The sequence below is a fragment of the Zalophus californianus genome, chromosome 9, assembly GCF_009762305.2.
Source record: "Zalophus californianus isolate mZalCal1 chromosome 9, mZalCal1.pri.v2, whole genome shotgun sequence".
Lineage (NCBI taxonomy): Eukaryota > Metazoa > Chordata > Mammalia > Carnivora > Otariidae > Zalophus > Zalophus californianus.
In genome coordinates, this window is record NC_045603.1 from 105,401,339 (window position 1) to 105,418,356 (window position 17,018).

Below are 17,018 nucleotides of genomic sequence, written 5' to 3' on the forward strand. Positions count from 1 at the left end.
GACACCCCCAATGACTATTTTAAATGAGGTTTCCTTTGATTAATTTTCACAATACCAGTTATTCCTTTTTGTTTTATTGCTGAATAATTTCCATTGTGTGAATATGCTTGAAAAAGTCAACGTTATTAAAAAAACTAGGAGACTAACAAAAGATGTAACAACCAAATGCATGATTCTGGTTTGAAAAACCGCTGGTTCAGTCAGTGGAGCATGCAATTCTTGATCTCAGGGTCCTGAGTTCCCACTCCCTGTTGGGGGTAGAGCCTACTTAACAAAAACAACAAACTATAAAAGCCATTACTTGGAAAAAAAAAAAGCCATTACTTGGCCAATTGAGGAAATTTAAATATCAACTGGTTATTAGGTACTACTAGGGGTAATTACGTTTTATTAGCTTACTAAGACTTTTTTTTTTCAAAATCTTTATCCAATTTGTCTATTAATGGCACTACTGTTCTATCAGTCGCTCAGGCTTAAAGCTCTTGTAACACCAGCTCCAACATTTTTGCTTCCACCCCCACCCACCCTCATCAATTCAGGTTTTCAGCACTTTTTTTTTTCACAGCTTTTATTGAGACAAAACTCACATACCATACAACTCACCTAAAGTATACACATAAATGGTTTAAAAGCATATTCACAGGGTGTTCAACTGTCATCAATATCAATTGAGAATATTTTCATCACCTTTCCCAAAAAACTTTGTACCCATCAGCAGTCACTCCTCATTGCGTTTTTATCACTTCTGATCTGGCTCCTTACAACAGCCTTCCAACTCATCATCTTCATCGCTCTCCTTTCAATTTATCTCATGTACATCACAGACAATTCAGTTTCTCTAAAGCATGGTTTAGATACACCTTCTTAACTGGATACCTTCAGTGACTCCCCCAAAGGACGCTTGGATTCAAGTAAACAAACATCCACTAACACACATTCTGTTCTGGGAACTGTGCTAGGTGCTGTGAACAAAATGGGTACTACCGAAGACTTCCTTTACCGCTCTAGTGCCTGTGCTCAGGCAGGGCCCTCCGCCTAGAATGATCTCTTGACCCCCACCTCACCCCCAACTGCCAGAAAATTTTCCCAACTTTCAATGACCGTCTTCCGCGACAATTGGCTGCGAAGTCGCAGCTCTCTTGAACTCTCCTGACACTTCTCTACCACGTTCGCTTACACACACTTAAACCTCAATACTTGTTTGCTCAGTACATCCACAGAACATTCTGTGGCAGCAGCAATGCTCCTTTCCGCGGGAACTGCCTGTTTCTCTCCCCATAGGATTGATTCTTCAGGATCCCACCTCCCATCCTCCAGTCTTCAAAGACCTCCACCACCCCGGGAATCATAGATTTGGGCGACTCCTGGTAAGAGCAGGCTAAAAGGGGTCGGTTCTTCCGGGTCACGTCTGCGCGAAGAGACCTCCGGGCCTCTATGATCCGTGCTTCCGCTCAGAACAGAGCCACCCCTTTTCCGGCGCTTCTGTGTGCCCTAGGTCCGCCCCGACGCTGGCGGTGACGGAAGCACGCCGGGGGTGACCTCACCTTCCAACATGGCGGCGGCGGTAGATTAGGGCTGCGGGTCGAAGCAGCCACCGCCGCTGGGGGACCCTGTCGGAAACGACTGCCGCCGCCGCCGCCGCCGCCCCTTCCATCTCTTCTGGGGCAAGGGGCCAGGGCCAGGTGAGGGGAGAGGGGTTCTGGGCAGCAAGAGTTGGGTCCTTATCCAGCTCCTCAGGCGGTTTTCACTGGGCAGGAAGGTGTCCAGAGACTGCCGATCCACCGCCTCCCCAGTGGTTCCGACGACGCGTGAGTGAGTGTCAGTGAGTGTGTGACTGTGAGTGAGTGACAGAGAGTGTGTGTGTATCGGCGCTCCTTTGCCTGAGGGTTCTCAAAGGTTGAGGGTCCATTTCTTTGTAACCGGACCTGTCCAGCGTGGTCCCACCGCGGACGCTTGTTGAGCGGGGCTTCCTGAGAGGGCTGCCAGAGCCGGAGGAACTCGGCCCTTGTCCTGCACCTCCGGTCTTCCCCACAAAGACTTTCACGTGGAAAACCCGTGTCCATTTTTAGGACCAGGCTGGGGATCGTGGACTTCTTTTTGGTGGAGGGAAATTTTCATGCGATTCGTTTAGAATGATTATAGATTATCTCTGCCAGTCCTAGTTGTTTTTTCTCCCAGAGTTAGAAATTTTTTATCCTTTATTCACTGCTGTTCTGACACCCATCATTACTATTATTTATTTTTTAGAAAAATATGCCTTCTTATTCTTGGAAGCGATACAGTCCACACTAAGGCGTTTCTTCCTTTGATTTTTATCCTCTCGCTATTTCAGGGAGATTCCAAGTTTCTTTCCTTCGTAACCGGCTGTGAAGGAAAACTAGATTTTTGAGATGAGGCTTTGACCTGGGTTGAAAATCGGGCGGATCTGGCCAGTTGTTCACACGCTTCCCACTGGGATCTTTGTCTTAACCACTCCCCGCACCAGTATTTGTTTATTTAAAATAGCTATTGCACTGTCTCTAGAAGTTTTAAACTGAACCGATGGTAACCTTCCCCCTCCCCCCTTTTTTTGCTTTATGATGTAAAGCAAAAACAAACATAAAGACTTTTTGCGAAATTGTCAGTGAGATTTCCTCCGGAGGTTTGGTGTAAACCAGAATGTTGATCTCTGCCCTGACTTCTTGTGACCTTGGATGAGTTGCCACACCCTTCTAGTACCTTCTTTTTTTATCTCCCAGAAAATTAAGCAAATGTTTTTGTAGGTAGTAAACTATTTACACTTCATATACATAGTTGGATAAATGCACAGTGCACATTTGCACCTGCAAATTGAAACTAAGCCGTTATGAAATATTCTTCATTTGGTAATAGGCCAAGAAGGGGTTTGAAAATCCTTTTACTCTGATTGGCCAGTTACTATTTTCAGTGTATTTTTTTTTTTTTAATGATTCATTTTCACATGGAGGCTTGTACCCCAGTAGTTGAATTTAGTTGAAGGATATATAAAGTTGAGTCCAACCAGTTTTGTGAAGAAAATATGTGCTCTCTAGCACATCAGTTAATCAGTACTAAATATCTCATACACTAAACTTTTAGGACAAGTAATTTGCAACAATAATCTTGTTTTAAAAGTACATTTCTCTTATATTTTAGCCATAAAAAAGTTTTAAACAGTCTTGCTGTCCTTTTTATCAGTTTTTCAATTTCAATTTCATTTTGATTCGTATCTTATTCCAAATAAATGGTCATCAAGATTTCTTATTTAATATATATTACAACATTGAAGGGAGGGGGCTATTTTCAGAGTAGCTGATTTTTTTAACACCTTGAGATATAACTAACACACAACTCACCAATTGCACGATTTGATGGTTTTTTAAAAAAATTTTTATTGTTATGTTAATCACCACACACCATTAGTTTTTGATGTAGTTTTCCATGATTCATTGTTTGTGCATAACACCCAGTGCTCCACGCAGAATGTGCCCTCTTTAATACCCATCACCAGGCTAACCCACCCCCCCAACCCCCAATTTGATGGTTTTTTAAAAATGGTTTCAGTATATTCACAGAATTCGCAACCACCACCACAATTTTCATCACCCCCAAAAGAAACCCTGTACCCATTAGCAGTCATTTTTTATTCCCACTCTTCCTCACCTCCCCTACCTAGGCAACCACTGACTTTGTCTCTATAGATTGACCAATTCTGGGTATTTCATATAAACAGAATTATGCAATATGTGGTCTTTTGTGACTGGCCTCTTTTACTTAGCATGATGTTTTCAGGGTTCATCCATGTGATAGCATGTTTCAGTCCTTTTTATGGCCACAATATGCCATAGTATGGATATACCAATTTTCTTTATTCATCAGTTGATGGGCAGTTATTTCCACTATTTGGCTGTTAAATATTACACTGCTATAACTATTCATATGCAAATTTTTGTGTAGACTTGTGTTTTCATGTCTCTGGCATATACCTGGGAGTGGGACAGAGCAACTGAATTTTATGCCTCCCTTTTATAAAGCTATCCACACATAGATGGGAAGCCTTATTATTGTGAAAGACTGTACCTGTGGGGAGGGTGAGAGTGAGGCATTCCTCTATAAGTACATTATCTTTGAATGCCAGCTGCTGAGTGAAAACATTTTGGGGCAGCTCTTAAAACAAGATTGAACTAGAGTATTTCAGTTAAGCATGTTTCAGTTTGAAAGGGACTCTCTACACTAGAATATTTCATGTCTGCTGAATTTTAAAAGTGATACCCTTGCCAAGTTGCATTTTGCAGCTGGGTGGGGTAAATTTTTTAAAATTTCACAATTCTTATTAGGATTATTTAATTTTACTTCTCTTATTTTAGAGAAAGTCCTAGAATTCTATAGGGACTAATAAAGTATGGATCTTAAAAAATGTAAGTTACAGGACTTGACGGTAATTGTGGAACTTGGAACAAACTCCATACTCAAGTCACCAGTGACTAGAGGTCTGGTAACCCCAAAACTTTGTTTAATGTTTAAAATTCAGGGTTTTGATTTGTGATTGAGTTATCTGTGGATTTTTCTTTTTCTTTTTGTAAACTGGGATTATAGATCTGTTCATCTCTATTATTGGAGTATATAACAGTTTTATTACGTTATAATTTTAGTGGATGGAAATGGTCTAAAAACAAAGCTTCTTGAAATAATTTAATTAAAACATGTTAAGTTGTAAATGTGTTTCTGTTTTGGCTCTATGGGGTTAAGGAATACAATATAGCTATGGTATTCTAAATAGTATGCCTGAAGTGGGTACTAGAAATTTCTATTTTCCACAAGCATCCAAGGTGATTATGATCAGACAAGTTTGGGAAACAACTACAAAAAACTCTCATGTTGCTGCAGATTTGCTTTTCATAAGAATTTAAAGTAGAGGGCGCCTGGGTGGCTCACTTGGTTAAGCGACTGCCTTCGGCTCAGGTCATGATCCAGCAGTCCCGGGATCGAGTCCCACATCGGACTCCCTGCTCAGCGGGGAGTCTACTTCTCCCTCTGACCCTCTTCCCTCTCGTGCTCTCTATCTCTCATTCTCTCTCTCTCAAATAAATAAATAAAATCTTTAAAAAAAAAAGAATTTAAAGTAGAATTTAATAGTGCTGCCCACCTTCTGGTTATTGTTCATAAAATGTGGTTTAATTCCTATAGTACTATTGGTGCTAGCATCCTGGAATTTGCACTGGTATTCATGATAGAAATCTGGTTAAAAAAAATAAAGCAAACTATTTATTGCAAATTGTGGATGTTACATTTGTTACTGAAGGATCATGGATGTTTTATTTGTGCCTGGTTTTGGAGATGCCACCAAATGAATGTATAAACATAGGATTAAGTTATCCTAAGCTTCCTCAGGCTGTCCATTGGCTGACAACTACTTGTAACTTAATAGAGGAGCAAACTAAAGGTGTAAGGCAGAAAAAGAAACAACTAGGTAACACTTAGCCATATTCAGTGGCTTGTTAGATTTGTGCAAAAGATAGTTTTTATATTTATTTATTTTATAAATTTTTATTATTTTTAAATAAGCTCTATACCTGACACGGGGTTTGAACTCATGACAACACCAAGATCAAAAGTTGCAAGTATTAATCACCAACTGAGCCAGCCAGGCACCCCAATAGTTTTTTTTTTTTTAAAGATTTTATTTATTTATTCATGAGAGACAGAAAGAGAGGCAGAGGGAGAGGGAGAAACAGGCTCCCCACAGAGCAGGGAGACCGATGTGGGGCTTGATCCCAGGACTCCGGGATCATGACCTTGAGCTGAAGACAAATACTTAACCTACTGAACCACCCCCATCCCCAATAGTTTTTATATTTAAACTATATTTAAACTTTTAGATACCAAGAGTTTATTGGTACGTGCCCCATCCCCAATACTTTTTATATTTAAAACTATATTTAAGCCTGGATACAGAGAGCACTTATACCTAATTTGAATTCTAAAAGAGTCTACTAGACAAAATTTAGAGTAAAAGTAGCTATGTCCTTCTTATTTAAAAAGCTTGAGATGTCTTACATATGAAATGCGCTCTGTGTTGGTAAGGCAGTAGTGGGGTGGACTTGAGCACTGTACCCTACTTAAAGGAAAGCTCTGGGTGGTGATCTCAGATCATATTTACCTTTCATCTGATTTGTCTTTTTCCTTTTCTCCCTGGCCCCATTCTTAAAATCCACAAATTTGCTCCTTTCAGTAGTCTGTTTGAAAAAACACCTTGTTCGTCTACCATTTCTTCCTCCTGTTATTGTTAGTATTTTTACCTCTGCATTCTTCTTACCCAGCACATTGCCTGACATGTAGTAAATATGCGTTGAGTATATGCAGTTAAAGGCTAAGAGAACTGAAGACGATGTACCTAACCAAGTGATTGCACTGTTAACCTAGCTGTGTGATTTTGTGCAAATAAATTGTCTATTCTTGTTTCTCCATTAATAAAATTGAGACTGTTACCTTTTCCTTCTAGCATACTATGACAATGCATTGAAGAGTCCTTCAGAAATAGAGGTCTCAGGCAGATGTAATTTATTTATATTTGTTTGAAATGCAAGAGCCCACTGTGCAGTATGCTGACTCTGCACTACAGAATGTTGCAAAGGAAGTGCATACCCTCTCTTCCCAGAATACCCTTAGTAGTTGTGGGGTTTACGTTTCGTGTATTCTCAATGCCCTTGTTCTATAATTTAATAAAAACACACTAGATGTGTAATAGTGTTCCTAGGGTCTGTCTCCCCCACCATCTAATCACAGGCATGAATGAGCTGTTCTGTTGCTCTACAACTGGAAGCTCAAGCTAAATTAGAAGTTGGATAATATCTATCCAATTATCTTAATACTGTAAGTCTGTCATATTTAGGTCTGGTTTATAACTAGATTATCCATTATACATTTAAAGCCTAAAAACTGTGTACTGAACTTACATGATTGGAGTTTGTGTCATCTCCATTAGTGTGAATCATTGAAAAATGTTAAAATGATTGAATAGAATATAATCATCCACCAAATATATGGTTGTATGGTTGTATGGATATTAACATGTATACTAGAGCTGAGGACTTTACGCAAATAGTGAAGTGAGTGTGGAGGATGGAAAATTATGAAATCCAGATTGCATTTACGGTTAGGCAATTGGGATTTGTAAGAAAATTTGAAGAGCACTAGGCTAAAAATCAAATTTGGAAATTCAGTGAACTATGCTTTTTCTATGGCCTCTGGGTTTGAGAATGACGAAAATTGTCTTCAGATACAGATTTTTGATAAATACAGGAATTTGAATAACAAATTTGAGAACATAATTTTTTATTTAAAGCATTATTCAAAATGTGAGTACTTCTTTATTCCTGTTACCAAAAAACTCTGAGACTTTGTAAAGCTGAAATTTTGTTACTGATTTGCTCTGTTCTCCCCTCTCTTTTGGAACTTCACTTCATAATTTATTCCTTGCTTTCTGTATTTATTTATATCTCATTGGCTCCTTCTCCACTGCGTGTAAACGTGCTTAAGACTCTTGTTGTGCACAAAAACAAAACAAATGAACTCTCAAACTCATCTCTCTCTCTGGCTTCTTTTCTTCCCATCCAACCAGGCTCTTTCTTTGAAAGAATAGACTAAAACTCCTTTCTCTCCCTTTTCACTTTCCATTCAGTCTACAACTCCCTGCCTTTTGCTATTGCCCCTGGCGGTCAAATAGAACTGTCCAGTCAAGGATCATTACCCTGACATTTTCATTCTTTTTGGTGTGTTGTTACATTTCATACATTTCTTCACTGCTTTCTTATTGAAGTTCCTTTCCTGACTTCTGTAAACACACTCTTTCCTGTTTTTCTTCCTTCCTTCCTGACTGTTCCGATCCAGATGTGGAGGTTGCTTCTGCCAGCTTCTCATCTTTTGACGACCCCTGAAATGTTAGTTTTGTCCTGAATTCTAATGGTGTTTCTTTTTCAGATGAAACCAGTATTTCTTGACATTTTTTTTTAAACCATGTCTCCTTTTGATAAATAAAAAATTCTCTGGCTCCGATTCTGGTGGTGGTGCTTGGGGTAGGGAGTGATGGGTGCATTTATTTCTTCTCTCCCATCCGTGCACTGAGTCACTGGTACAGAGAAGATTGAAGAAAAAGAAGATTGAAGGTTTGCTGAGCTTTATTTTCTATACTTTGTAATCTGAAAACAGAGGTAATGTTTCCCTTCCAGTGTGAAACTATCTATTGAATATGGGTTTTTCAACCTGTGATACCCTTTCTCACTCCTACCCAAAATTTTGACACTTCCTACCCACTGGAAGTCATTAACTCTCTATTCAGTCTCCTTAGATAATTTCATTGACTTGTATCTATGCAGAGCACAATTTTTTATTGCCAGTCCAGAGCTCTTAGCATAAGAGCTCGTATATCCAGCCTCTTGCTATACATCTTCACCTGGACAACTAGGTATTTTAAATTCAGTATGCCCCAAAGTGAACCTATTATCCTCTCCTAAAACCAGCTCTTCCTATATTATCTGATTTGAGAAATAGGAATAACACCACTTTCCCTACAGCGGCCTGGAGTACTCTTACCAAGTTAGTTAACAAATCTTTGAAGCTCTTAATATTTTTCCTATTCATCCCCTTCTTTCTTGTGTTCTTGCTCTAATTTACGCCTTCATACATCTTGTTTAGATTTTTCCAATATTCCCCTAACTTGTGTCCTTGCCTCCAGTCTCTATTCTTAATCTTCCATACCATCTCCAGGATGATTTTTCTAGAATACAATCTGTTGAATGCTTTTCTTGCTTGAAACCTTTCAATAGTTCCTGGTAGTGTTCTATAGTAGTTTTTAGCCTGTTTTACATCATGATCTAATTTGAGAAACTAACGAAAGAAATGGAATGATTTTTCTTTCTAGAAAAAAATGCTCCTGCACAGAGAATTTGCATACAGTTTTAGGGGGTTCGTTCATGAACATGGTTAAAATAATTCCTTTTTATCCTATAAGGATAAAACCTAAGCTGCCCAGAATCCCATGGTATACAAAGCACACCAAATGTTGACTGCTGCTTACTCCTGCTCAGCCTCATCCCCCTTATAGCTTACGATTTAGCCACGTCAGATTCCTTAGTTTTTATGTTCCCTGCTGTTTTAAAACGCTTCTGTGCTTTTTCCTGGTCTTTACATTTAAAATGCATCCCTGTCTCATCCCCCTAAGCTGGTTCAGTTAGTGAATACCTACTCATGTTCCAAGATTGGCTCAGATTTTACTTGATAAAGCCTTTCCTGATTTTTACTTTTTTCCTTTCCCAGAGAGACTTTCCTGCTTCCTCTTTTTGGTTGCCCTCTCCTATTCTGTGGATACTAACCTGTGTCATAGAACTTTATTATTCAGATTCATTTGCATATTTTCGTTTTCCTCTAATTGGTCAAAAACTCCAGAAGGCAGGTGATTTATCTTAATTTTATGCCTAATGTCTGTAGAGTACCTTGTATCTTAAGAAATGTGTGTTGAATGAACACACAAAATTATCAGAAGGCATTGCCTTCTGTTTCAGTAGATACAATTACTAGGTCAATATGAGGACTTTAAAGATTTTTCTCAACTATAAATTCAGCCTAGTAATCTTCACATGAAAGTAGTGTGTTATAGTTGTTGGGGAACTGCCTCACAAGTTTCAAGGAAATTAGGTTCCATCTTGGCCCTTGTTCCAGTTAGCTCTTGGTTGCCAACACCACAGAATCATTCTAGCTTATTTAAGCAGAAATGGAACTTACGAAAAGGGCATTGGGTAGCTCAGAATGGATGGGAAGCTGGAAAACCAGGTTTGGGAAACAGGCAGGAACCAAGGGAGACTTGGCTGCAGACTGAACAGGGATCAGGCCAAGGAACAGAAGAGTTAGGACACTGCTGTTGGATCTGCACCTCTGCCTCTGCTGACTTAGTACCACAACCTTCTCCATGGATTTCTCCATGAATTATCTTTAATTTAAATGTCTTTCCACGTTCTCGATGCTAGTAGGGGTCTTGGACTTGGCTGAACCTAGATCATATACCCTACATGCTACAGAACAGGAGAATGGGAAAGAAAAAAAATCTGTCTCGTTTTAGCTTTTACAGCGGGGGCTGGGAGATTTCTGTTTCCTATCGAGATTGACGCAATGTTGGATGCTCCCTGTAAAGGAAATTGGGTTCAGATGGCAGGCAGGCAAAAAAATACAATAAAAAAGCAAAGGTTCATTATAGCACCGCGCTAGCTAGTACCTGACTGATAGGCCTCAGAAAACTTATTTTACCTTCGTGGGTATCCCTTTTTATATTTGTAAACTTGAAATTCTGCCACTATTAAATGGTAACTGTAAAAGTATCAAATATTTTGAGCTTTTTAAGAGTAAAGCACCCTGTAATTACACAGTGGGTGTGGCTTTTATTCCTGTGATGTAAGCTGTGACACTTTTTCCCTTTCTTTGGGGTATGTAGTAATAATTTTGAAATAGTTTCTGAAGTTGATAAACTTTTAAAGTTGAACAGGGCGGTCTAAGGCCTACTGTTTGATTTCATATATGTTTTGGTATAATTTGGTAGCATTGCTCCATGAAGATAGGAAACAATAGGGACTTTTAAATATTGCACTAGGATTTCTTTCGATAGCCTAAGTAAATACTGATAATAGCAACCATAAATGCATTTTTTAAAGACAGTATTTAACCATTCAAAGCATATTTTTATGTTATTCTTCCTTTTTATCTCTTTATATAGCCACTGTTTTCTTTTGTGTATTTAAAATTCTGCATGGGGGCGCCTGGGTGGCTCAGTCATTGAGTGTCTGCCTTCAGCTCAGGTCATGGTCCCAGGGTCCTGGGATCGAGCCCCGCATCGGTCTCCCTGCTCTGTGGGAGGCCTGCTTCTCCCTCTCCCACTCCCCCTGCTTGTGTTCCCTCTCTTGCTGTGTCTCTGTCAAATAAATAAAATCTTTAAAAAAATAAAATAAAATTCTGCATGTATTTTTTCATTGTTTATCACTCTTAGACATTTCTCTTAGTTGGCTTATAGATCTTAAATTTTGTCAACATTGCCTGTCTCCTTTTCATGTTGTTAGTTATCTGAACCTCTTTTTCTTTTACTGGCTATTTCCTGAGATCTTAAAGCAGTTAGTATTATTGTTTAAGTAAAAAACTCAGTTACTTGGAAACTCCTTAATAAGAATTTTTGATTTTAAACAACTGTTAAGGCACATGGTAGGTAAAACAGCTGCTAAGGCCATGTGAAGAGGCAGAAGTTGTAGTTGTATTAATTATGGTACAAGTTAGGATGCTGAATGAAGAGATTTCAGAATGAAGTGCCTTAAATGACAGTCCATATGTGGTTAGTCCAGGCAGGGCAGCTCTGCTGCACGTGGTCATTCAGGGACCCAGATCCTTCTCTTTTTGTTACTTTACCATCCCCTAAATTGGTGTCCTTGTTTGCATGTCAGAACTGGTTGTCTGCCATATTCACATTCCAAACCATAGCAAGGAGGAAAGAGAAAATCTTTAAAAAGAGACCCACGGATTGCACATATAACTTCTGCTCATATTCCTTTGACTCAGGCTAATCATTTGGCACATGAAGCTGCTAAGGAACTGGGAAATGTGGTCTGCAGTTTTGTGGCCATGGACCTAGCTAGAATTTAGGAGTCTTTATTTATTTATTTATTTATTTATTTATTTATTTATTTATTTATTTATTTTTAAGATTTTATTTTTAAGTGATCTCCACACCCAGCATGGGGCTTGAACTCACAACCCCGAGATAAGAGTTGTATGCTCTACCAAATGAGCCAATCAGGTGCCCCAGGAGGCTTTATTATTAAAAGAAATAAGAGAATATATATTGGGGTGGAGGGAAAGGTGGGGGCATAACCAGTGTTTTTGCCACATAGGTGAAAACAGAGAAACTAGGGAGAGATAGGGAAATTTGCTTTTGATCTGAAGTCTGAATTAATAAATTCTGACTTGTAAGTAAACTAAAGTTACAATTTTTAAAAATTACTGAGAAGAAAAGACTGAGAAATACTTATTTTGGTATTTAGTTGAATAATTACAGTCAATGGGGAAATGTACTGGCATGTAACAAACTTTAAACTGAAAAAATAACTTTTTATGTTTTTAGGTTTTACACATCTGTAAGTAGACTTCTGGAGCTCTGCCAGCCAACTCAATGGCGTCCTCTACTACTGTGCCTCTAGGATTTCACTATGAAACGAAGTATGTTGTTCTCAGCTACTTGGGACTCCTCTCTCAGGAGAAGCTACAAGAGCAGCATCTTTCCTCGCCCCAAGGTATTGTCTTTGACTCATGGTGGTTATATTAAGTGGTAGTAATTACTTTACATATAAAAGTACATATATCTACATAATTTGTATCTGTGGTTATAAGATCAAATAATACTAATAATCTTTTAAAGAATAACTTCTTACCCCAACCATTCCCACCCCTTGATCCATTCCCAGAAAAGACTTTTAATGCTTTTTAAGAGTGTGATAATTTAAATAATTGCTGTTGGTACATGTAAAAATGTACTAAGTACATGTAAATAAACAATTCTATCTTTCTCTAGAAATTTCATCCTTGGGGCGCCTGGGTGGCTTAGTCTGTTAAGTGTCTGCCTTTGGCTCAGGTCATGATCTCTGGTTCCTGGGATCAAGCCTCGCATCGGGCTCCCTGCTGCGAGGGAAGCCTGCTTCTCCTTCTCCCTCTGCCTCTCCCCCCTGCTTATGCTGGAGCTCTCTTCCTCTCTCTCTCTTAAATAAATAAATAAAAGCCTTTTTTTTTTTAAATTTTTATTTATTTGTTTGACACAGAGAGAGACACAGTGAGAGAGGGAACACAAGTAGGGGGAGTGGGAGAGGGAGAAGCAGGCCTCCCGCCAAGCAGGGAGCCCAATGCAGGGCTCGATCCCAGGACCCTGGGATCACGATCCGAGCCAAAGGCAGACGCTTAACCGACTGAGCCACCCAGGCGCCCCAATAAATAAAAGCTTTTAAAAAAAGTTTCATGCTTAACAAGACAGATTGGAATTACATAATTGTTTTATTTTATTTTTTATCACTATTATTTTTTAAAGATTTCATTTATTTGTCAGAGGGAGAGAGAGCACAAGCAGGGGGAGCAGCAGGCAGAGGGAGAAGCAGGCTCCCCACTGAGCAGGGAGCCCAATGCGGGACTTGATCCCAAGACCCTGGGATCATGACCTGAGCCAAAGGCAGATGCTTAACCGACTGAGCCACCCAGGTGTCCCTACATAATTATTTTAAAGTTAAGTTTCTTGAATTGACTTTTCCCAAGGATATTAGATTTAAACAATGGATTTATATATCCGATAGACTTTTTAAAAAGTATTTTAACTTCTAGATTTATTTATTTGAGAGTGTGAGAGTGCACACATGCGCATGGGGGTGGTGAGGGGTCAGGGATGGCAGAGGGAGAGCAAGAGAATCTTAAGTAGCCTCTGCACTGATCTTGGGGGCTTGATCCCACGACCCTGAGATCAAGACCTGAGCCGAAATCAAGAGTCCCAACGCTTAACCAGCTGAGCTATGCAGTCTCCCTATATCTGATAGACTTAAAAGAGTTTCTAGCATAATTTTTTGTATTATGAAGTTGGATATGTTTTTCTGTAAATAGTTCACTGAATGAAGGTTAAAACAGTTACTGGAGTCTAAATTTGTCTTTTTTGTTAAGGTGTAACATCATCATAAATATTCTTATCTATTGGTTTCTACTGCAGCTATGGGGGTGGATCTTATCTGTTTCCATTCTAGCTCAAGAAAGGGTAGAGTTAAGAATTCAGAAATGATGGAATCCAGTTGCCATTCTGACAGTAGGGATGACAAAAGGTGTCCTCATATTGCTAATTTAAATATTTAAATGTGACTAACTGGTGTGTTCTGGTTTGTTTGTTTTTAAGAGAGCACGTGTATGCAGTGGGGAGTGGAGGGAAGGGGCAGAGGGAGAGGGAGAGAGAATCTTGAGCATGCTACACGCCAAGCATGGAGCCTGCCTAAGGGCTCAATCCTAGGACCCTGAGATCATGACCTGAGCCGAAATTGAGTGTTGAATGCTTAACTGATTGAGCCATCCAGGTGCCCCCTGTGTATTCTGTTTTTAAATATTGAATCGTATTTTAAGTACCCCAAGATAGGTTGCTACTTTAACAAAATTACATTAAAATAACTTTTTTTTAAAGATTTTTATTTATTTACTTGAGAGGGAGAGAGAGAGCAGGAGCAAGCACAAGTAGGGGGAGCAGCAGAGAGATAGGGAGAAGCAGGCTCCCCACTGAGCAGGGAGCCCGATGTGGGGCCTGATCCCAGGACCCTGGGAACATGACCTGAGCTGAAGGCAGATGCTTAACCGACTGGGCCACCCAGGTGCCCCGGCAAAATAACTTTAAAAACTCCTAAGAGATACCAATTATTTAATTTATTTATTATTTTTATTTATTTATTTTTAAAGATTTTATATATTTATTTGAAAGAGAGAGAGAGAGTGGGCACAAGCAGGGGGAGTGGCAGGCAGAAGGAGAGGGAGAAGCAGGCTCCCTGCTGAGCAAGGAGTCCGATGCAGGGCTCGAACCCAGGACCCTAGGATCATGACCTGAGCCAAAGGCAGACGCTTAATTGACTGAGCCACCCAGACACCCGTAATTTATAATTTATAACCAAACTTACAGAACATATTTTACTTTCTTCTTTTTTTTTAATTTAAGCTTTATTCATTTATTTTAGAGAGAGAGACAGTGAGCGGGGGACGGGCAGAGGGAGAGAGAGAGAAGCAGACTCCCTGATGAGTGTGGAGCCTGATGCGGGGCTCAGGCCCATGACACTGAGATCATGACCTGAGCCAGAATCAAGAGCTGCATGCTCAACCTACTGAGCCACCCAGCTGCCCCTTATTTTCTTTTTTTTTTTTAAGATTTTATTTATTTATTTGAGAGAGAGAGAGAGAATGAGAGATAGAAAGCACAAGAGGGAAGAGGGTCAGAGGGAGAAGCAGACTCCCTGCTGAGCAGGGAGCCCGATGCGGGACTCGATCCCGGGACTCCAGGACCATGACCTGAGCTGAAGGCAGTCGCTTAACCAACTGAGCCACCCAGGTGCCCTATTTTCTTATTTTCTAATTTTTATCAATATACATAGTTTTTACATAGTTATAATCAATTATTTGTGATTTTATTTCACTTTTTTTTAAAAGATTTTATTTATTTGAGAGAGAAAGAACACACTCTCAAGAGCACAAGCAACAGGGAGGGGCAGAGGGAGAGGGAAAAGCAGTCTCCCACTGAGCAGGGAGCCCGATGTGGGGCTCAATCCCATGACCCTGAGATTATGACCTGAGCTGAAACCAAGAGTTGGACACTCAACCGACTGCGCCACCCAGGCACCCCTAAAGATTTTATTTTTAAGCAATCTCTATACCTAACATGGGGCTCGAACTCACAACCCGAGATCAAAGTTGCATGCTCTACTGACTGAGCCAGCCAGGTGCCCCTGTTTCTAGTTCTTTTACAAAAAATCAGTAGCACTGGGGCGCCTGATCATGATCCCAGGGTCCTGGGATCGAGCCCCATATCAGGCTTCCTGCTCCGTAGGAAGCCTGCTTCTCCCTCTCCCACTCCCCCTGCTTGTGTTCCCTCTCTTGCTGTGTTTCTGTCAAATAAATATATAAAATCTTAAAAAAAAAGAACCCTGATATCATTATCAACATCTAACATTTTAAAATAACAATTAGTTAATATTATAAACATCTAATTAGCATTTAAAATGTATTTCAATTATGAATGTAACAATTTTTTAAAGTTTGTTTCTTTGAATCAGGATACAAATAAGATCTGTACATTGCAACTAGTGGATATATCTCTTTCTTAAGTCATTTTTAATCTACATGTTTCCTTCCTGTAATTTATTGGTTAAAGAATCTGGGATGTTTGTCCTGCATAGTTTCCCACGGTCTATATTTTCCTGATTGTATCTCTAAGGTGTAACAGGATGTTCTTTTTCCTCCATATTTCTTGTAAAGTTTGCAGTTAAACCTAGTAGCTTGATCAGATTTCATTTCAATTCTTTTTCTTTTTTCTTTTTTTTAATTATTAACATATAATGTATTATTTGTTTCAGGGATACAGGTCTGTGATATATGTACATTTATTAACATTTTCAATTAAAATTTCTTATAATAACTTCTTTGTATATGATTCCCTCTTTAACTGACTTTTTTTTTTTTAAAGATTTTATTTATTTATTTGAGAGAGAGAGAATGAGACAGAGAGCATATGAGAGGGGGGAGGGTCAGAGGGAGAAGCAGGGAGCCCGATGCAGGACTCGATCCAGGGACTCCAGGATCATGACCTGAGCCTAAGGCAGCTTATCCGAGTGAGCCACCCAGGCGCCCTTTAACTGACTTTTTCAATGAAAGCCCTACTACCAGTGTTAGTGACCTAGGTGAAAAGGTTTTTATGGTAAACCAAAAATTTTATAGCAGTGCTACTGATTTTTATTTATTTATTTTTTTAAAGATTTTATTTGACAGAGAGAGATAGCGAGAGAGGGAACACAAGCAGGGGCAGAGGGAGAGGGAGAAGCAGGCTTCCCGCGGAGCAGGGAGTCCGATGCAGGGCTCCATCCCAGGACCCTGGGATCATGACCTGAGCCGAAGGCAGATGCTTAATGACTGAGCCACCCAGGAGCCCCCTTTTTTTAAGTTCTTATCTTTTGCAGATACAAACTGAGATACCTGCTGAAGAAGAGGTACCATGTTTAGGATTTGCTTTAGGGTAGATTTGAGAAGGAAGAATGTGGGGGTGGGTGGAGCAGATTGGCTGTGATTTGTGGGTTGTTGGGTCTGCATAGTGAGTATGTGGGGATTAATTATAATGTTCTATCTACTTTTGTATTTGGAGTTTTCTACAATAAGACATTTTTATTTATTTATTAAAGATTTTATTTGTCAGAGAGAGAGAGAGTGAGAGAGAGAACGTG

General features: G+C 39.6%; 1 protein-coding gene across 3 annotated transcripts in view; it reads left to right on the forward strand.

Annotated features, from left to right (window-relative positions):
• The first annotated feature begins 1,527 nt into the window (after positions 1-1,527).
• The window catches only part of BCL2L13 (BCL2 like 13), an 87,454-nt gene continuing 71,963 nt past the window's right edge, over positions 1,528-17,018 (forward strand). The window contains exons 1-2 of one of the 3 annotated variants that reach the window (XM_027595403.1): positions 1,528-1,682; positions 12,152-12,320. In XM_027595403.1, coding sequence (XP_027451204.1) covers positions 12,200-12,320 — 121 coding nt within the window. In that variant the 5' untranslated portion in view covers positions 1,528-1,682; positions 12,152-12,199. Of the gene's footprint in view, positions 1,683-1,718; positions 1,813-12,151; positions 12,321-17,018 lie in introns of those variants that run through there. The other 2 variants (XM_027595400.1, XM_027595401.1) reach the window with 2 other exon arrangements.